General features: G+C 42.3%; 1 protein-coding gene across 4 annotated transcripts in view; it reads left to right on the top strand.

Moving 5' to 3' along the window:
* SHLD2 (shieldin complex subunit 2) overlaps window positions 1-20,102 on the top strand; it is a 45,644-nt gene extending 25,542 nt beyond the window's left edge. For 3 of the 4 annotated variants that reach the window (XM_064145103.1, XM_064145104.1, XM_064145105.1), the window contains 9 exons: window positions 3,812-3,920; window positions 6,452-9,323; window positions 11,385-11,492; window positions 11,919-12,113; window positions 14,127-14,261; window positions 16,064-16,270; window positions 17,137-17,371; window positions 18,975-19,090; window positions 19,691-20,102. In XM_064145103.1, coding sequence (XP_064001173.1) covers window positions 7,367-9,323; window positions 11,385-11,492; window positions 11,919-12,113; window positions 14,127-14,261; window positions 16,064-16,270; window positions 17,137-17,371; window positions 18,975-19,090; window positions 19,691-19,863 — 3,126 coding nt within the window. In that variant the 5' untranslated portion in view covers window positions 3,812-3,920; window positions 6,452-7,366 and the 3' untranslated portion in view covers window positions 19,864-20,102. Of the gene's footprint in view, window positions 1-3,811; window positions 3,921-6,451; window positions 9,324-11,384; window positions 11,493-11,918; window positions 12,114-14,126; window positions 14,262-16,063; window positions 16,271-17,136; window positions 17,372-18,974; window positions 19,091-19,690 lie in introns of those variants that run through there. The other variant, XM_064145106.1, reaches the window with a different exon arrangement.
* The last annotated feature ends 1,096 nt before the right edge of the window (window positions 20,103-21,198 follow it).

Here is a 21,198-nt window from a genome sequence, read left to right as displayed (position 1 = left end):
ATCACAGTATCACATTGTTATTAACGACAGGTTAGTGTGGCCATAATCAGTCTGTACCAAACCAAGCTGCATGTAATACACTGCACACAAAAAAATACTATCCAAAACACCTGAAGTGTTGAGTGGCAGGGGAAAGGAGTGAGGTTTTGGCATTATTATATTACTATTGTCCTATGAGGAGAGGCTGAGGGAGCTGGGGATGTGCAGCCTGGAGAAGAGGCTCAGGGGTGACTTCATTGCTGTCTACAACTACCTGAAGGGAGGCTGAAGCTAAGTTGGGGTCAGTTTCTTCTCCAGGCAAGCAGCAACAGAGCAAGGGGACACAGTCTCAAGTTGTGCTGGGGGAAGTCTAGGCTGGATGCTAGGAGGAAGTTCTTGCCTGAGTGATTGCCATTGGAATGGACTGCCCAGGGAGGTGGTGGAGTCGCTGTCCCTAGAGGTGTTCAAAAAAAGCCTGGCTGAGGCACTTAGTGCCATGGTCTAGTTGATTGGACAAGGCTGGGTGCTAGGTCAGACTGGATGATCTTGGAAGGATCTTCCAACCTGGTTGATTCTATGATTATATTCCTTTAATCCTTTTTGTTCTCATACACGGCTGTCTGATATTTCTGTAAGTTTGTATTTAGTTTGAAGTTGTAGTGTCTAACAGATGAAAAAACTTATCCACAGGTGTGATTATTCCAACCTGGTTGATTCTGTGGTAAATGATTTTTTTTGATTCTAAACCTCACTAAGTGCCACTGTTGGTTCCTCTTTCTCAGTTGTGAACTGGGTTTGATTAATTGGAGGCATAGGAAGTTCCATGTGAACCTGAGGAGGAAGTTTTTCACTGTGAGGGTGGCAGAAAACTGGAACAGGCTGCCCTGGAGGGTTGTGGAGTCTCCCTCTCTGGAAATATTCAAGAGCCATCTGGATGCATTCCAGTGTGACCTGCTCTAGGTGATCCTGCTCTGGCAGGGAGGCAGGACCAGGTGATCTTTTGAGGTCCCTTCCAGCCCCTGACATTCTGTAGTTGTGTGATTAGTGTGCTTTACTTTCAGTATATAGGGCTGAAGCAATGATTTGATGAAACAATGCCTGGATGCAACTTTTAAAATCAGGGATGTAGGTGCCTGGCTACCATTCATATTTAAGAGAGATAAGAAACCAAAGCTGTTGTCATCTGTTTTCAGTTTCCTTGGTGCTTCCTCCCTCGAGGTATTTAGGGCCAGGTTGGACGAGGCCTTGAGCAACCTGCTCTAGTGGGAGGTGTCCCTGCCTCTGGCAGGGGGTTGGAGCTGGATGATCCTTGAGGTCCCTTCCAACCTAGACCACTCAATGATTCTATGAATCGTGAACTATGGAGTGAATAATACTGCCAAGGTATTTTAAGGACTTGCCTGTAGTCTCACACAAGGTTCCTGGAAGTATTTTAAAAACTGCTTTGTTCATCTTAGCAAATTGCTACATGTATGACAAACTGTTAATTACATAACTGTTAACTAAAAAACAACTTGCTAAGTTTAGTTTCTTAGTGTTTAGGTCAGGGGAAAGGAAGTGTATGTGTCACGTATTTCTTGTAGTGGGAACATTAAACTTTGGTTGCAGCATCTTGCAAATTTTCAACTTGCTGATGTAGTTAGTGGTTTATAATAGATCATTGACCCATCAATCAGACTCTGACCATTTCAGAGATAAAAAGGTAGGCTGTCATTGGCTGTTATGAATAGAACAGCTTTCCACAAATTAAGAAATGGTGTAATAATTAACAAGTATAATGGATCTGTGCATTCAGGTTTTAGTTATATCTTTATGAGCTTTACCTCCTGTTCTCTTTGGTGTAGTTAACCCCTTATCTACCCACAGGTGATTTAACTGCTACATAAAAATAGGTCTGTTTAGTGGCTCTGCTATTTTGCTAGTGATTGATAGTTTTTTTGTTTTCCTCAGTTTTAGGATCTGTAGTTAGAGTTGTTCTTCCAGGTTTTCTTTAAAACAAGGCACAGAACTTCACTAATAACTCATTAAGTAATAATACCGTTCTAAAGAAGCATTGCAAAGGTTGTTTAAACAGTTTTATATACAGAGAAGTTACTGAAACTTTTAAATGCTTTGCAGACTTAAATACTAGTTAATCCTAGTACTGGAATTTGGTATCTTTCACCTGAAATGTAACTCAGAAATTGCCTGAGCAGGTCATTCAATATTTGACTTAATTAGGTGAAAGTAGGCAGAAGTCACTTATCATTCATAAGCTATAAATATGTTAAGAAAAATCAATTTCAGATTTTGAAAATGAATTATATTTTCATAGTAGAGATTGATTAAATTCATAAATAATTGGTTCTCAATGCACTGCAAAGCATGAATCAAGAAAGAAACCCCTAAGTTTAGAGAAGTCATGTAACTGGAAGAGTATGGAAAGCTTTCTGAATTTATGTATAGCTGTCATCAATTTTTCAACATGGCAGAAAACCAAAAGAGAAATGGTGGTTAATGTGAGAGGTTGGTAAAACACTGTGCAATTGGAAGTTATACACAAATTTAAACCCTCAAACCAAAAAAAAGTGGAAGGAACACAGTAGTTGCTTTTTCTTTCCTACTTAGAGTGTCTCAATACATGACCAGGTTGGTGGTTTAGTTCTTCATGGATGAGCCCATGGGGTGCATTTCTGATCCAAGAATGGCTTACACTGAAATCTTGATATGCAGCCTTCCCTTTCCCTAACCTCATTTAGAAACCCTCCAATTATTTGCTCTTTTTTTTAGTAGTCCTCTCATTCTGTTCCTTAACTGGAGGTATTTATGTAGAGAGAACTACATTTTTGTTATATTCTAACCCTTACACAGACAAGTACAACAAGTTTCAGGGAAAGAGAAAACTTAAACTATATGGACAAAATTATTTGTTTGCCTGCTTTTTATATTACTAGAATAAGCTTAGAACAGCTTGCAGTGCAAGCACAACTACTTAAAGCAAGCCACAAAACTTACTAGCCCATAACAAATGAAAATCAGTCAACATTATTCAGCTATAATATCTTCCCATTTCTTCTATTTTCCTCTTATTTAAATATAAAACTCTGGTGTTGGCCACCAGAATCTTATCTTAAGAATTCATCCAATTCCATCTCAAGGATAAAAAAAGTAAATAGGTGCTGAATACCACAAGTATGCCAATATAACAGCTCTGTCTAATTCAGACTCTGCATAAAGACAGAGAAGGAAGTTCAGGGATATTGGGATGTGTTTGACATGTTTTCACAGATGGGTAAAACCTTCTACTTTAAAAGTACTTCACAGTAATAACAATGCTCTCTTCCATTGTTTCAGTATGGAGAGTAGCAAAACTACAAACAAAACCCTATGAGGAGAGGCTGAGGGAGCTGGGGTTGTTTAGCCTGGAGAAGAGGAGGCTCAGGTGTGACCTCATAGCTGTCTACTACTACCTGAAGGGAGATTGTAGCCAGGTGGGGGTTGGTCTCTTCTCCCAGACAACCAGCCACAGTCTCAACTTGTGCCAGGGGAAGTATAGGATGGATGTTAGGAGGAAGGTCTTCACAGAGAGAGTGATTGGCATTGGAATGGGCTGCCCAGGGAGGTGGTGGAGTCACCATCCCTGAAGGTCTTCAAGAAAAGACTGGATAAGGCACTTAATGCCATGGTCTAGTTGATTGGACAGAGTTGGGTGAGAAGTTGGGCTGGATGATCTTGGAGGTCTCTTCCAACCTGGTTGATTCTATACTACTTAATAAGAAACCCCAATGCTTGACTATTCAGTGATATTTTTCCTTCAAGTGTTGACTAATTAATTGTTCAACCCCCATTATAGGAAGAAGACATTTGAAATATGCTGCAGTGTGTCTGTGGAAGTAGAGTAAAATAGATCTGCCTTTTTGGGATTTGAAACTTAATTGTACACAGAACATGAAGTATTGAAGGTAAGTTTAGCATCTGAAATGTATCTGAAACGTTTTCTTTGTTACTGTTTTCTGGTTTTAAGATCTGAAGTGCAAAAATGTACTGTACTAACACAGCAGTGAAGCTTTGCAGCATCTTTCTGAAGTTATCTAGGATATGTGACAGTTTTTATATACTGAGCACTATGGCACCTTCAACACCAACCTTTCTATGAATAGGGGATCTCTGGAAGGTCTTGCAACTCCAGGTTCACTGTTCTAATGATCTGTTTAACAATGAAATTCTTTCCAGTGTCCTTAGAACTCAATAACTGAAGTATTAAATGAGCTCATTTACAGTGTAGTTGAATTGGGGTTTCCTTATAAGTAAACTTACAAAAACTCTGTTCTAAGCTTATTCTAGTAATATAAAAAGCAGGTAAACAAATAATTTTGTCCATATAGTTTAAGTTTTCTCTTTCCCTGAAACTTGTTGTGCAAATGCCTGAAGTCTTGCAAACAGTAAGACTGGAATAAGGTCCTATTCAGTCCTTGAAGAATGGAAAAAATAGAAGTGAAACAGCTGCTCACTTTATCAAAGCCCAACTTGGAAATCAATATTTTACTTATCTCTGCCTGGTATGCATGTTTTTGTAGAAATGACATAGACCTGTGTCAGAATTCTTCTATTCAGCAGCTTCTGTACTGTAGGACATATGTTGAAGACATTCTTTGTAATTCACTTGAACCTTTTATTTATTTGAACCTCCTTATTAAGCAATTTTTTTTTATACCATAGAGAACCTAATCAGGAAAGCAACCCATATAGAATCAGTCAGGGTTGGAAAGGACCACAAGGATCATCTAGTTCCAACCCCACTGCCATGGGCAGGGACACCCTACCCTAGATCAGCCTGGCCTTAAACACCTCTAGGAATGGGGCCTAAACCACCTCCCTGGGCAACCCATTCCAGCCTCTCACCACTCTCATGCTCAACAACTTCCTCCTCATGTCCACTCTGAACCTCCCCACCTCCGGCTTTGCTCCATTCCCCCTAATCCTATCACTCCATGAGGACCTAGAGAGTCCCTTCCCAGTTTTTTTGTAGGCCCCCTTCAGATCCTGGAAGGCCACAAGAAGGTCACCTGGGAGCCTTCTCTTCTCCAGACTGAACAGCCCCAACTCTTTCAGTCTGTCCTCACAGCAGAGCTGCTGCAGCCCTCTGAGCATCCTCATGGTCCTTCTCTGGACACACTCCAGCATCTCCACATCCCTCTTGCAATGGGGGCTCCAGAACTGGATGCAGTACTCCAGGTGGGGTCTCAGCAGAGTAGAGGGGGAGAATCACCTCCCTCTGCTGGCCGCACTTCTGATGCAGCCCAGGATCTGGTTGTCCCTCTGGGCTGCAAGTGCACACTGCTGGGTCATGTTGAGCTTCTCGTCTCCCAGCACCTTTAAGTTCCTCTCCTCAGAGCTGGTCTCTAGTGAGTCACTGCCCAGTCGGGATCTGTGCTTGGCATTGGCTTGACCCAGCTGCAGGACCTTGCCCTTGGTCTTGTTGAACCTCATGAGGTTGGCTTGTGCCCACCTCTCCAGCCTGGCCAGGTCCCTCTGGCTGGCATCCCTGCCCTCCAGCCTGTCTGCTGCACCACACAGCTTGGTGTTGTCAGCAAACTTGCTGAGATTTCATTCAGTGCCACTGTCTATGTCACTGACAAAGATGTTGAACAAGTCTGGTCCCAGGACCAGTAATGCAATGGCTGTAACCAAGATTTAAAACATATAAAAGCTAGCAGCAGAGTGATGTTGCTTTTAAAAGACTGGCCAGTATTTGATAGCTACCAAACTTAGCAACGTTACCCTTTTTAGGGATTCAACCTCGCTGCCTCTGATTTGTCTTTCCTTTCTTACCTGATCTATTATTGTTGTATTGAATTGTAAGTTGTCCTTTAGATTATTTGTGTTCTACTGTTCTTCAATTCGGTAATTTCACAAGCTTGGGAAGCTGTTCTTTGAAAGTTACATTCCTAGAAGCCTAAATGTATTACTCCAGCACTTTGGCAACTCCCATCTTTTTCATATTTGTTATTACAAAAAAGAAGTGTAGAGCTGAGCAATTCCTACTTACTCTTTTGTAGTGTCTTGGTATGATGGTATGTGTCTTAATTTGAACGAGTGTATATCTTTCCAGTTAAACCTAAAATATCCCAGAGATGAGTGTTCTAGGAAGTTGTTGAGCATGAGAGTGGTAAGAGGCTGGAATGGGTTGCCCAGGGAGGTGGTTTAGGCCCTGTCCCTGGAGGTGTTTCAGGCCAGGCTGGATGAGGCTGTGTGCAGCCTGATCTAGGGTGGGGTGTCCCTGGGCATGGCAGAGGGATTGGAACTAGCTGATCCTTGTGGTCCCTTCCAACCTTGATTGGTTCTCTGATTCTACCCTGTTACTGTTCTTTATGCCTGTGCAGATTTATCGCCCTCTAGGGGCTTGTTAAGAAAATGAATGTGCTAAAAGAAAAAAAATCACCTCCTTTCTGCAATGCTGTTTGTTTCAATCCTCCTTTTCTTCTGTTTGCAGATGGATTATCTCCCGAATCTCATTTCTTGTGCTACCTCCTACCACTGTAGAACTGCTTATAGCAGCAGCTTTTATTGACAAGACTCCCAAAACATGTAGCTGGATGTCTGCATTTTAATGAACACTTGTGGCTCTGGCTGATCACTTCAGAATTATAGGATAGCAGGGTTTTTTTTTTAACTGTATTTTGTTTTGTGCCGTGTATGGTAGGCTTATTTTTTAACTAACTTAAATTTTTTAGTAGTGTGATACTCTACAAATGAATTATAGCAAATTATAAATCAAGTTTCTTGGCCCCTCTAATGCTTATTAAATAATTTACCATTAATATCCTGAACCATCCCATTTCATAAAATAATCATTTAATACAGTATGCAAACTACCACATTTTGAGCCAAGTCTTAAATTAATTTTAAATGGCTCTAGTATTTTTCATCACTTAGTTGAAATCCTGATTTTCTTGGAGCTGAAATTAACCATGTTGTGAAATCTCTTAAAGGCATTTATTTTACATGAACTAAAACTAAGCACTGAATACTGAATTCACATTTAACTGCTCAATTAGCAGTAATAAATGGAGATAAATCTGCCTAATAATTAAACTTAAACTGGCATTTCACTGTATGTACTATGTACATGTGTTTCCAAGTATCAGATATTTAACCCTCCTATAACTTTATTTTTCTATGTAAGTTTGATAGAAATAACTTTTATTTTTTTCTCTTGTACATTTAAAAGGTTTTCAGTAGTAGTGTGGGGTTTTTTTAACCAATTCAACTCTTCAATTTAATTTAATTAAATTGAAGAATTTAATTTAATTTAAAAACCTAATGAAAAGCCAAATATTTTTCCATGTACTGATATTTAGCGTTATTGCGTAACTCACATTGAAACCAAACTGCACAGCAATCAAAAATGTCAAAAAGACCTCAAATTCATATTTTTATTGGAGCACCCAGTATTCCAAGCCCACCTGAGGCACCAGGGCAAAGTAGCTCATCAGCTACTGCTGAAAAATGGAGAGAACTCCACTACTTGTGTGATACACATAGGCTGCTGTCTGAAAAAGTCCAAAATGCTGAGCACTTAGTGTTTCAGGCAGAAAGGTCTGTGGTCACACCAGCTCCTGCAAGTAGTGAAAGCTTCCAGGATGCTGAGCATTTAGTGTTTCAGGCAGAAAGGTCTGTGGTCACACCAGCTCCTGCAAGTAGTGAAAGCTTCCAGGATGCTGAGCACTTAGTGTTTCAGGCAGAATGGTCTGCAGTCACACCAACTCCTGCAAATGGTGAAACCTTCCAGGATGCTGACCACTTAGTGTTTCAGGCAGAAAGGTCTGTGGTCACACCAACTCCTGCAAATGGTGAAACCTTCCAGGATGCTGAGCATTTAGTGTTTCAGGCAGAAAGGTCTGTAGTCACACCAACTCCTGCAAATGGTGAAAGCTTCCAGGATGCTGAGCCCTTAGTGTTTCAGGCAGAAAGGTCTGTAGTCACACCAACTCCTGCAAGTGGTGAAACCTTCCAGGATGCTGAGCCCTTAGTGTTTCAGGCAGAAAGGTCTGTAGTCACACCAACTCCTGCAAATGATAAAAGCTATCAGCTGTCTGAACAGGAGACATTAATGGCAGCAAAAGGTCTGACATCTCTTGTACCTCTGGCAATAACTTGTACCAGTGCACATAAAAAGACTATATGTTTCATTGATAGTCAAATGTCTAAAGATGGGTGTGCCCATGCAAATGTAAACCAGGCTATGGACCAACACCTACAAAACTTTGCAGTGTCAGCTAGACAAAACGAACAGCCACATAGCAGTGTTTCAGACCTCATGGAAAGAAAAGCCAGTCCTTTTGAAGCTAACAGCTCTGATATTTCTGATTTGGTTGCCTGTACTAAGCAGATTAGCATTCATCGGAGCTCTGTGGGACAGGGTGTTCAATCAGATCATACAAGTAATCATTCTGATCTAAGTCAGTGTTTTGATCTGCCTTTCCTCCGAAATCAAGAGTCAAAACCAAAAAGAGAAGCAAGTGATTGTTCAGACTTTGCAGTGTCAACAGAGACTGAATTTTGTAGTATAATGACTTTGAGTCAGATGGCTGTTTTGATGCAGAGTCAGAATGATATGCAGAAGAGAATCCTAAAGCTATCAGGAACACAAGATGGGGAAAAAAATGAAGAAAGGCACAGTGATGGCTTCCAATGTGATTCTAATGTTGGAACATGCTCTAATGTGGCTGAAAATGAATGTAAGGAAGTGTATGCAAGCTCTCTTGAACTTTTCAGCTCTGAGTGTGATAGGAAAAATATATGCATCGAAGCTACAAAACAAGAAGGAAGTGCTCAGGAAAATACAGCAAAGGCTCAAGAACTAAATGTTCCTGTTGCACAATTTGTAAATGAAATCCACATTGAACCACTGAACTCAGGAATACTGTGCTCTCAAGTAGACAGTTGTCATAAGAGCTCTTCTAAGAGAGCCCACAATTATGAAGATTCCTTTCCTAGTTTTCACTCAACACTTAAAAAGGATCTGAAATCCAAGAGAGCTAAACTGAATTCTTCTCCAGCTGGTCCTGGGATGAAAGCGGCTCAAGAGAAGACAACAGAGTTCAAGAAACTTCAAATGAAACTATCACTACTTAAGAACTGCTGCTGCAAAAATCAAAAGTACAATGTTTTGGTCACAATAGTGCATCCTTGTCATATCAAAGAAGTGCAGGTGAAGAGTAGACCAAAGTCTTCATGTAAAGTTCCTGTAGCAACAATTGTAGTTATTGACCAATCAGGAGTTGAAAGAAAGGTGGTCTTGTGGCAGGGTGCTGCATTTTGGTCCCTCACCGTGTTTCCTGGGGATATCGTACTGCTTACAGGTAAGAATTCCCTTTTCTGCCTATTTAAAATACCCTTCTGAAGTAGAACACTGTGTAAACAGGAATTTGGAACTCTAGCTATGCATTTGTAGGTATCTTTCTTACATCACTTGCTTTACCCAACATCACTTTGAATCCTCTGTCATCCTGCCAGTGGAACTTTGCGCATCTCCTGTGTGTAGTCTTTGGTCTGAAACACAGCAGTGCTCACTGTAGCAGTGCCATTGGTAGTCAGGTGTGTTCTGAACCTGTCAGTGTTTTAAAACATCTATCTGTTCCTGGAAGGTACAAGTGCTACTACAAACCAGATACACTAGTTACTTGATTTATGGGCTATTCTCTGCTGTTAGACCAGCAGATAGAACAGAAAATTGTGGTATGTTCAGTCTCAGAATAAGAAACACTTTTTTCTCCTGTGAAGGCCTTTGTAGCTTACTAGTAGTATCTTCATATGGCTCATGGTGTTAATTAATAGCTGACATAAGCTGCAGATAGATAAAATGCTGTTTGTGGTTTAACTTTTTACAATGCATCAACTGATGATGAAGATTCCTCCCAGTAAATCCTTTGTGCTGTTTGACACCCAACAGGAGCAAACACCTCTTTATGAGAACACATTTCAAGAAAAAGAATACAGTGCTGTAAAAACAGTATCATTACTGATTTAGAGCTGGAGTTGAACAGACTCTGATTACAATCTGTCTATTAAGGCTGAAGGAGTGGCTGGAGAGCTGCCTGGCAGAAAGGGATCTGGGGGTGTTGGTGGACAGCTGTCTGGACATGAGCCAGCAGTGTGCCCAGGTGGCCAAGAAGGCCAACAGCATCCTGGCCTGGTTCAGCAGTGGTGTGAGCAGCAGGAGTAGAGAGGTGCTCATGCCCCTGTACTCAGCACTCCTGAGACCACATCTCCAGTACTGTGTCCAGTTTTGGTCACCACAGTACAGGAGGGACACTGAGGTGCTGGAGCAGGTGCAGAGAAGGGCGACAAGGCTGGGGAGAGGTCTGGCAAACATGGCCTGTGAGGAGGAGCTGAGGGAGCTGGGGGTGTTTAGTCTGGAGAAGAGAAGGCTGAGAGGGGACCTTATTGCCCTCTACAGCTACCTAAAAGGAGGTTATAGTGAGGCTGGAGCTGGTCTCTTCTCCCCGGTCACTAATGATAGGACAACAGAAAATGGCCTCAAGTTGCATGAAGGAAGGTTTAGATTGGATGTTGGGAGGAAGTTCTTTACTGAACAGGTAGTCAGGCATGGAACAGGCTGCCCAGGGAGGTGGTGGAGTTGCCATCCATGGAGATGTTTAAAAAGAGTGGATATGGCACTTGAGGCTATGGTCTAGTGATTAAAGATGCTGGAACAAAGGTTGGACCAGGTGATCCCGGTGGTCCTTTCCAACCATAGCGATTCATAGTGATTAGTCTAGCTAGTCCTGTCACTCCCTGATATCCTGAAAAGTCCCTCCCCACCTTTTTTGTAGGCCCCCTTCAGGTACTGGAAGGCCACAAGAAGGCTCCAGACTGAACAGCCCCAACTCTCTCAGTCTGTCCTCATAGCAGAGCTGCTCCAACCCTTTAATCATCCTCGTGGCCCTCCTCTGGACACACTCCAGCATCTCCACATCCTTCTTGGAATGGGGACTCCAGAACTGGATGCAGTACTCCAGGTGGGGTCTCAGCAGAGCAGAGTAGAGGGGGAGAATTACCTCCCTCGCCCTGCTGGCCACACTTCTGCTGATGCAGCCCAGGATTTGGTTGGTTTTCTGGGCTGCAAGTGCACACTGCTGGCTCATGCTGAGCTGCTCATCCACCGGCACCCCCAAGTCCCTCTCCTCAGGGCTGTTCTCCAGCCACTCACTGCCCAGACTGCGTTTGTGCTTGGCATTGGCTCGACCCAGCTGCAGGACCTTGCACTTGGTCTTGTTGAACCTCATGAGGTTGGCTTGTGCCCACCTCTGCAGCCTGTCCAGGTCAGGTTCTATATGATGGTTCTATAGTCAAGAAAAGTATGATACACTGCAGTGTTGTTGATACAGGAGATCATGAAGTTACCTTTTCTTTTCTCACAGATGTCATAATGTATGAGAATACTTGGTGTGGAGAGATCATGCTGCAATCTACGTTCACCAGTCAGCTACTGAATCTTGGCAACTGCTCAGCTCTCAATCCAGAAGAATGTAAGATAGTGCATAATTTAATATGTCACTTAGAACTTTGCAAAACAGTTACAAATGTCACAGTAGATTATCAGGTAGTGTTTTACTGGCAATGCTTCGTACACTGGATAAAATGGAAATGTGAGCAACTCAGGGGTACAAAACCCCATAAGAAATTGACAGGAGGACTTTGTGGGCAAGATGTAGGATGCAGTCCTGATGATTTCAGATAGGCAAGTGGAATTTATGGTAAAAATGGCTGCTTATCTTTCAAACCTCTGGATTCTCAAAGAGGGAATTCCTTGAACTTAGTGTAAGAATAATTTTTGTTACAGTTTTACATTTGTCAGTGTAAACATGTACCAGTTGATACCATCTTCTGTTTTAAATATTTCTGTTTTTTTTAAAGGGTGTCCCTTTTAACTTCTGTGGTTTTTTTCATATCAGTTTATCCTGTAGTGGATGGCAGTGTTCTTCATGGCTTGCTGGCATACATCTCATCAGAACTTCCACATTTTGGAGTCATTCCTCCAAGACAAGTTCAGAGGCTGGATAGCGTACAGTATGTGCAGCTAGACCAGCTGCAGCCAAATACATTGGTTCACTCAGTCTTGAAAATTATCAGCATTACCATATTAACAGGTAACTTTGTGCACTGGACTTCAACTTCTGAGACTTCAACAGCAGGGAATATTTAAACAGTTGTTCTGAGGGGCAGTTCTGGTTTGGGGCCGTTCGAGCTAGATTTCTAGCTCAGACATAGGGGAGAGGTGAACACTCTAGAGATAGGCCATATAATGGCAATGATGGCTAAGTTAATATCATTTCACTGGAGCACCAAGAGCTTTGTCTGGAAGCACAGCTTGTACCTTCCCCTTGCTGCTTCTGCCGCTTCAGCTGCACCTGCTGCTATCTTTGCTTGCTGCTGTTTTGGCTGCCGTGGCTTTGCTGCTCCGCTGCCACTTGACCCCTTCCCCATCTTCGTTAAGGTTATTATATCTCTCTAGTAGTTTATTTCTCCTCATACTGTTATATTTAACCTATAAGAAATACAGTTTCATCTTTCCCTGACTTTCCAAAGAAAAATCTGTGTTGTGGTGGGTTTATTCTACCGGGGGAGGGATCCACCCTAACCCAGGACATGGTTATTTTCCAGTCTCTACACCAGTGTTTGACACAGGAGTCACAATTAAAACCTTTGTAATGATCTATTTATTGGGGGGGAGGACACACAGCAGTTTGAGAAATGGAGTTAGAGACAGGAAGGAAATAATGGCTGGAGTTAGCAGCTGAAAAAAGGTTACTGCACACTACAGCTGATAAATTGCAAACGTGTCTGTGTGAGTAGCATAGAATCAACCAGGTTGGAAGAGACCTCCAAGATCATCCAGCCCAACTTCTCACCCAACCCTGTCTAACTAGACCATGGCATTAAGTGCCTCATCCAGGCTTTTCTTGAACTCCTCCAGGCAGTGGACACTGAAAATCAGTGTTCCTACTCACTGAGGGGTTGGTGTTTTCACTGAGGAGTGAACGCTCAGCACAGACTGCATCTGCTAATGGATTGACGTGTCGGTGAGATTACTTGGGCATCTCCACAGCTCCAAACAGTGTGGTACTTCATCTTCAATTAGGTGAAGGAGAATTGGAGAAATGCATGTGTAAAGTATAGTGCTGGCAGCAGTGATATCTTAGGAATGTGGGCTCAATCCTTTCCAGGAAAGGACAGCAGTGTGTCTAGCAGGAGTGCTGAGAAGAGATACTGCAGTTAAGGTGGAGGAACTGAAGTATGGTTTGTTGCGTTCTTTAGTGGCCTTTAAAATCTGATGTAGTTAAATACTACTGTTCCCACCTGGAAAAAGAGTCTCCCTCTGTTTTCTCTCCATAATCATTTTGATTTATCTTTTTTTTTTTTTTACAGTATCATTGTTTCTCCATGCTTATCTTCAAGTTTTGCCCAAGTTTAGTCATACTGAACTGTCACTTTATGTTAAGATTAAAATTTTACCCATGGTGTCAATATCATGTTTATTCATTACAAATGAACAAATGTGAAGATAAAAACCTTCATAATTAATTGCTGTGTGTAAATCTCTTAGGCTGCTAGTTCAATAGCTCTTGTTCAAAAATGATTAATGAGCAATACTGTATTTGTACTGTGCTACTGGCACTTGCAGGCAGTGCTGTAGAGTGTTTGTACACTCTAGCTGTAGAGTGCTTGTCTGTGACTATAGTGTTCTTCTGTGTGAAAGCCTTTAGAGAAATGTTTCTCTCAATGTAGTCCACAGAAGTTGCAGAAACTTTAACTTCCAGTACTGATAGAATGTTGCTGAGAGATTGAGTACAACTCCTTTACACTTACACCAGTCAGGATGAGTGGGAGCTTAAAAATGTTCAGGGGGCTATGTCCAGTTGCTGACTATTTAGGTGGAGAAAGGTAATTTAGTATACTTTATGCATTTCCTCACACTAGATTGGCATTGCTGAAGAAGTCAGTTTATTTTCATTCTGTCCTGAAGAAATGTCAGGTGTATTCTTGTTTTCTTGTAGTTACATCATAAAATACTGTAGCAGCATGACTTTATCTTAAGGTAGAGGTATATGGAGTTTATGTGTTTATATGCTCTTAAGTCCTGTCATTTCCAACTGTTTCAGAATCTCTGTATAGCTACAGGGGTGGCACCCAAAGGAAGATTATTCTAACAGTAGAACAGAAAAGAGATCAACACTACAGGATGGTGTTATGGGGAGCAGGGGCTGCCTGGTGCCCTCAGATTCAAAGGAAAAAAGGTAAAAACTTCATACCCATAGGTAGCTGTTAAGAACTTTTGTGCTGCTTTTCATATCTGTGAAATGCTCAGCAGGTAACAGTTTTTCCATTCAACCTTTAAAGGGCAAGATACGGTAACTGATTTTAACATCTGTCCTCTGTTTAGAAGCAGTGCCACAAGCAACAGAATTTCATAGGATCATAGAATCAACCAGGTTGGAAGAGACCTCCAAGATCATCCAGTCCAAACTATCACCCAGCCCTGTCCAATCAACCAGACCATGGCACTAAGTGCCTCATCCAGGCTTTTTTTTTTTAACACCTCCAGGGATGGCAACTCCCCCTCCCTGGGCAGCCCATTCCAATGCCAATCACTCTCTCTGGTAACAACTTCCTCCTAACATCCAGACTAGACCAACTCCAGCACAACTTGAGACTGTGCCCCTTGTTCTCTTGCTGCTTGCCTGGCAGAAGAGACCAACCCCTACCTGGCCACAGCCTCCATTCAGGTAACTGTAGACAGCAATGTGGTCCCCCTTGAGCCTTCTCTTCTCCAGGCTAAACAATCCCAGCTCCCTCAGCCTCTCCTTACAGGGCTGTGCTCCAGGCCCATCACCAGCTTTGTTGCCTTCCTCTGGACATGTTCCAGTACCTCAACAACTCTTTTGAATTGAGGATCCCAGTACTGGACACAGTACTCAAGGTGTGGCCTGACCAGTGCTGAGTACAGGGGCAGAAGTACCTCCCTTGTCCTACTGGCCACACTGTTCCTGATCCAGGCCAGGATGCCATTGGCTCTCTTGGCCACCTGGGCACACTGCTGGCTCATGTTTGAATGCAGTCACTTGAGAAGACTGAGAAGGCATGAGTGAAAATTGTATCTAGATACAAGAAGCACTGATGCCTGATTACGTAACTATAAAAAGCCAGACTTGAGTGTTAACTATGCAGTCAGCTTTGAGTCTTCCTTATTTCATTTTGAACTAATTGCTGAGTGTTTTTTCTACTTCTGATTTTCATTCTGTTTTCCACCTTCATGCAGTGACAGATTTTTATATCCTAATGATCTTGCTGTTGAGTCTGGCTGTAACTGACTAAATCATCTCTTGCAAGAACTGCACAGTCTGTTTTAGCAGTGACTGCTGCTGAATTTTGTTTGTCTTCCTGGCTTTGCTCTTTTCAAATAAGTGAAACAAGGGTTTTTTTTTGTTAAATTGGTTAAGTACATTCATTGATTGGAAAGGCAAACTCTTAAGTAAATGTTGTATTGCTTGAAGTTGATGCCTTAAAGTTTTTCTATCATGCAAAATAAAAGCCAAAAAGGTTAAACAAGTTTTTTTGTGAATATTTACCTATTTAATATAGGTGTTCTGAAGCTGGTTTGATAACACAAAGATTGTTTTTTCTCTTTTAGACATTGCCAACTTTCTCTTCTTGACAGTGTTAATACCTGAAAGGAGATTGTAGCCAGGTGGGGATTGGTCTCTTCTGCCAGGCAAGCAGCAACAGAACAAGGGGACACAGTCTCAAGTTGTGCCGGGGGAGGTCTAGGCTGGATGTTAGGAGGAAGTTGTTGGCAGAGAGAGTGATTGGCATTGGAATGGGCTGCCCGGGGAGGTTGCCATCCCTGGAGGTGTTGAAGCAATGCCTGGCTGAGGCACTTAGTACCATGGTCTAGTTGATTGGACAGGGCTGGGTGCTAGGTTGGACTGGCTGAGCTTGGAGGTCTCTTCCAACCTGGTTGATTCTATGAATAAATTTTTGTCAGTGAAGCGAGGTACTGAAAGTAAACTCTCTTCTGTTTTGCTTTTTTGTTCTATAGATCACATATGGGACTTCAAATATCTTCTGGTCCGGTGTAGTTCTGTATCAGGTGACTTTGAACTGCACACAACTCCGTGGTCATCCTGTGAGTGCTTATTTGATGATGACAAAAGGGCAGTTGAATTTAAAGAACAGTTTCAGAAAAGCAAACTATCTTGCATGCAGGTGACAAAGCTCTCTGCACATTTGGAGGGAAAATGCTCAGGTAAAGTCGTCTCTATCAGCATGATGTCTATAGCAGTGTATAAACCACAGAGGTGCTCAAATCAAGTGAAATACTTTTCAGTTTTTAAAGTTAGCACAGTACTGGAAGTCTAAATTTATTCTGGAGGTTGCTGCTCAGGACCCAACCAAACTGAATACAGCCTTCATTTAGTGAGCTCAGAGGTGAAGCAAGTGTAGTTATGTACTCCCATACAAAGATAGCTTGGGCACTTAGAAAGAAATGTTGCCCTTTGTCTGTGCCTAACCACCCAGCCATGATGTGATTAATCACTGAAAGATGGTCAAATAGTATTGCTCTAAAAGTGGAATTCCCTAAAGCAAGAGTAAAGTAGCTCATATTGTTGAAAACATCTTAGAAAGGAATAAACATTTTACACAGTTGTTTCCTTCCAGATCAGCCTAGAAGATTGCTGAGGCTGGTGTTAAGCTTTATGTTAATAAATAAAGTTGGTGTTGCAGCATTCAATTCTAGTTTATGTATTGATAGTGGAAAGCTAATTTGGTCAAGGTATGCTTGAACAAGTGTCTCTGAATTGGTGTGGGAGAAAAGCAGTGGAGTTTGCATAACTCTGATCTCTTGATCTCTTACTAGGACTCTTCTGTAGTGGCATCTTTAACAGTAGTATCTGAAAATGTAGCACTTGTATACCTTTTAAAATGATGTTCAGCCACAGTGGTTTTTCACTGCATCAACCATCTCTAAAAAATATGATCGTTGGCTACTAAAAGGGAAAAATAGGAAGCTTTATAGATAGCTGATTCAAAACTGAAACTGTTGTAATCCTTGCTTTTGCTTCCAGATAAAAATACAAGCAAATGTAGATTTGACTGAAATTGTTTCTGCAGGGGTGTTTCAAGTGAGAGCCCACATCTTGGAAATGAAGTTTACTGTTTCAACTGGGCAGTACAAACAACTTACCTTCGGTGCTGATACCTCGGTGCAGTCCGTTTTAGCTTCTCTGCCTATGATCACATACTCAGGTTGTGCTAAATGTGGTTTGGAACTGCAGACGGATGAGAACATGATCTACAAACAGTGTGTTAGATGTTTGCCTTACAATGAAGTAAAAACATTCTACAGGTAAACAAACCCAATGTGTACTATGAGGGAAGTAAGCTACAACTGTCTCTCTTTTATTGTCCCCCAGATACAAAATTCTGTGGTTAGGGTGTGGTTAGCAAGTCCTACTTTACCAGTGTATTTTCAAGGAGTTGTTCTTGAGTTGCTGTGTGATGTCATTTTTTTAGAGGTGATGTTCTTCACTTAAAAATTTTAGTGCCTTAACTACTACATTATGTTGTAACAAGGTTTACTTAGTACTTTGTAGGCAAAGATGGAGTAGAAGCTTGAGGATCAAAGGAAAACTACTTAAGCGTTTTGATTTGGCCGAAGTTTGAAATCGTGCAACTGTATTTTTAAAGTGATTTATCAACTTCAGCCTGTTTTCCATAGAGAGAGAGCAGAGATACTGAGTTACCAGCAGAGGGCAGTGTGAGACAAGATGTACATGCACATGGACGTCGAGAAAATAAACAGCTCCAGCTGATGTAGGAGTAGCATTATTTGTTGATTCACAGGCTCACAGGATGTTAGGGGTTGGAAGGGACCCAAGGAGATCGAGTCCAACCCCCCTGCCAGAGCAGGACAATGCTATCTAACGCAGAGAACACAGGAACACATCCAGACAGGCCTTGAAAGGCTCCAGAGAAGGAGACTCCACAACCTCCCTGGGGAGCCTGTTCCAGTGCTGTGTGGCCCTTGCAGTAAAGAAGTTCCCCCTTGTGTTGAGGTGGAACCTCTTCTAGTGCAACTTAGACCCATTGCTCCTTGTCCTGTCCCAGGCAGCAGTGAGCAGAGCCTGTCCCCCCCATCCTGGCCAGCCCTCAGATACTTATAAACATTTATCAAATCCCCTCTACATCTTCTCTTCTCCAGACTAAGAAGTCCTAAGTCTCTCAGCCTCTCCTCATCAGGCAGTGCCCTCCAGTCCTCTAATCATCCTCATAGCCCTCTGCTAGACTCTCTCCAGCAGATCCCTGTCCCTCTTCAACTGGGGAGCCCAAAACTGAACGCAGTATTCAAGATGAGGTCTCAGCAGGGCAGAGTAGAGGGGGAGGAGAACCTCCCTTGATCTGCTGGACACACTCTTCCTAATACACCCCAGGATCCCATTGGCCTTCTTGGCCACAAGGGCACATTGCTGTGCCATGGATGTTATCCACCAGGACCCCCAGGTCCCTCTCCACAGAGCTGCTCTCCAGCAGATCACCTCCCAGCCTGTACTGCTGCAGTTCATTATTTCTCCTCAGATGCAGGACTCTGCACTTGTCCTTGTTCAACTTCACCTGGTTACTCTGTGCTCAGCTCTCAGTCTGTCCAGGTCTCTCTGGATGGCTGCACAGCCTTCAGCTGTATCAGCCAAGCCTCCCAATTGTTTAATTCTGAATTTTCTCTTGGGCAAGTATCATAGCAAAGATATGTAAATAGGAAAGACTGAGACAGTCATAAAATTCCTGGAGTCTAAGTCTGTATAAGTATGTATTTTCTACCTAAATTATTTATGAAATTAGTCCTAAACTATTTCATAGCAAGTTTAATGAACCATTACTTCAGCAAATTTTCTGAAAGTATTACCAAGAAGTATAATAGGTAACTTTTAAAAGTCTTTTGTTTTCTCATCTAGACCTGCTTTGATGACAGTAGAAGATGGAGGATATGAAGTTTATGTTCATGTGGCATCTGAATTGATGGAAAAAATCTTCCTTAATATTCCTGCTCACTGGCTCAACAGATTAGTAGGTGATGTGCCATTCATTAACTAGCACAGAAACAAGCTCCCAGTTCAGAACTGGGGTGAGATTGTTCTGGAAATGTGATTGCTTGTGGTACTAAACTTACAAAAACATCTATCTGTGCTGGTTTGAAGCAGGGTAGAATGTTTAGCAGGTGCATTTTTGGCACCTGCTAAAGCAAAAGCCAAGACACTATCAGAACACTTCAGTACTCTCACAGGAGGTGAGATGTTATGTATGTTTGTGTTATTAAGTATTCAGTAATGAGATGGATTTCTTACATGCAAAATCAGCAAAGCTTCTAGCAGACTGTAGAAATGGCTGACAGCTTCCCTGAGGTGGGTAACAGAGCAGTCGTTCAGATAGGCTTCCCTTGATGCCTCCTGCTGGACTTCTTGAGAGGTGTTTTATGTGATTCATGGATGCTGCTGTTCAAGGACGGTCTTAACACATTGTTTTAAGACAATATTCAGACCAGAAGCTAACTATCTATTGAGATATCGAGCTACACTTCCAGTAACCAATGTAGCTTTCATCAAGGTGGAATTTGAATGTTTGGTGCTGTTGTGAAAATGAAGACTAAATTGTTTTGTTCTGGCTTTTACAGTGCCCTCTGCAGATGTAACCTACAGCACAGTTGTAGCAGATCTGTGTCACTTGCTTCTGGCAGACACTGGAGCAACGTATTTGTTGGAAATAAAGAGCCATTTTGTGCTAGATGAAAACAGCTGTCCTTTGCAAAAAGATTTCCATCTGCTAAGTTTTCATCCTGATCTTTGAAGCACTGAGGCTGCTGCAGCAACAGCGTTGCAGAGACTATAGGAACACCTAGATGGCGAACAGAACTAAAATGAAATAGCTCAAGGAAGCAAGTACCTTGGAAAACACAAGAAAGGATTTGGGCTTTAATTTAAACCAGCAAAAATCTGGTATGGATTATCTGCTGCTGCTATGTAGCACTGCTGTAATACTGATGAATTGTCATAAAGGGTATTTTTATAAATGCATTTTACCTTAAATTCTTCCCTGGCTTTTTTTTCCCCTGGAAGAGTACTCTGGTATTGAGTGGTTTATTTTCTTTCTTCAGTATGGTAGATTAGAGGAAGATAGACACAATCCAGTAATATAATCCAAGAGGAGATGCTTGCTGACCTGCTGCACCACCTTAATGGTGGTATCAGTTCTCTTTATCAGTTACCTGGATGAAGGGATTGAATGTACCTCCAGTAAGTTTGCAGATGACACTAAATTGGGTGGGACTGATGATCTGCTTGAAGGCTCTGCAAAGGGATTTGGACAGGCTGGATTAATGGACTGAGGTCAGTTGTATAAGATTTAGTAAGACCAAGTGCTGAGTCTTATACTTGTCACAGCAGTGCTACAGGCGTGGGGGAGAGTGGCTGGAAAGCTGCCTGGTGGAAAAGAACCTGGGGGTTCTGGTTGACAGTTGGCTGAAAATGAGCCAGCAACATGCTCAGGTCACTGAAAGGCCAACCACATCCTGGCCTGTGTCAGGAATAGTAGTGCTAGCAGGAATAGGGAAGCAATTGGGCCCCTGTACTTGACACTAGTGAGCCCACACCTTGAGTACCATGTTCAGTTTGGGGCCCCTCAGTACAAGAAGTAGATATGAGTTGCTGGAGTGCTTCCAGAGAAGGGCAAGGAAGCTGAAGGGTCTAGAGAAAGTCCTGTGAGAAGCATCTGAGGGATCTGGTGTTTTTTTGGTCTGGAGAGGAGGAGACTAAAGGAGAGACCTCATTGCTCTCCATCTGAAAGGAGGTTGTAGTTGTAGTGAGGTGGGTGTTGGTCTCTTCTCACTAGCATCAAGTGACAGAACAAGAAGGAATTACCTCAGACTGTGGCAGGAGAGGTTTAGATTGGATCCTAATAATTCTTTTACAGAAAGAACAGCCAGGCATGGGAACAGGTTGCCCAGGGAGGTGGTCAAGTCACTGCCCCTGGAGGTGGTCGAAAATGTTATAGACCTAGCACCTTGGGACGTGATTTAATGGCCATAGTGATCTTAGGTCAATTGTTGGACTTGATCTTGGAGGCCTTTTCCAACTAAACCAACTCTGACTCCTTTTTGTCGTGGCCTATACGCTGTCTGTAACT

Source organism: Pogoniulus pusillus, chromosome 6 (assembly GCF_015220805.1).
Source record: "Pogoniulus pusillus isolate bPogPus1 chromosome 6, bPogPus1.pri, whole genome shotgun sequence".
Taxonomy (NCBI): domain Eukaryota; kingdom Metazoa; phylum Chordata; class Aves; order Piciformes; family Lybiidae; genus Pogoniulus; species Pogoniulus pusillus.
This window is presented reverse-complemented; position numbering and strand designations above follow the sequence as displayed.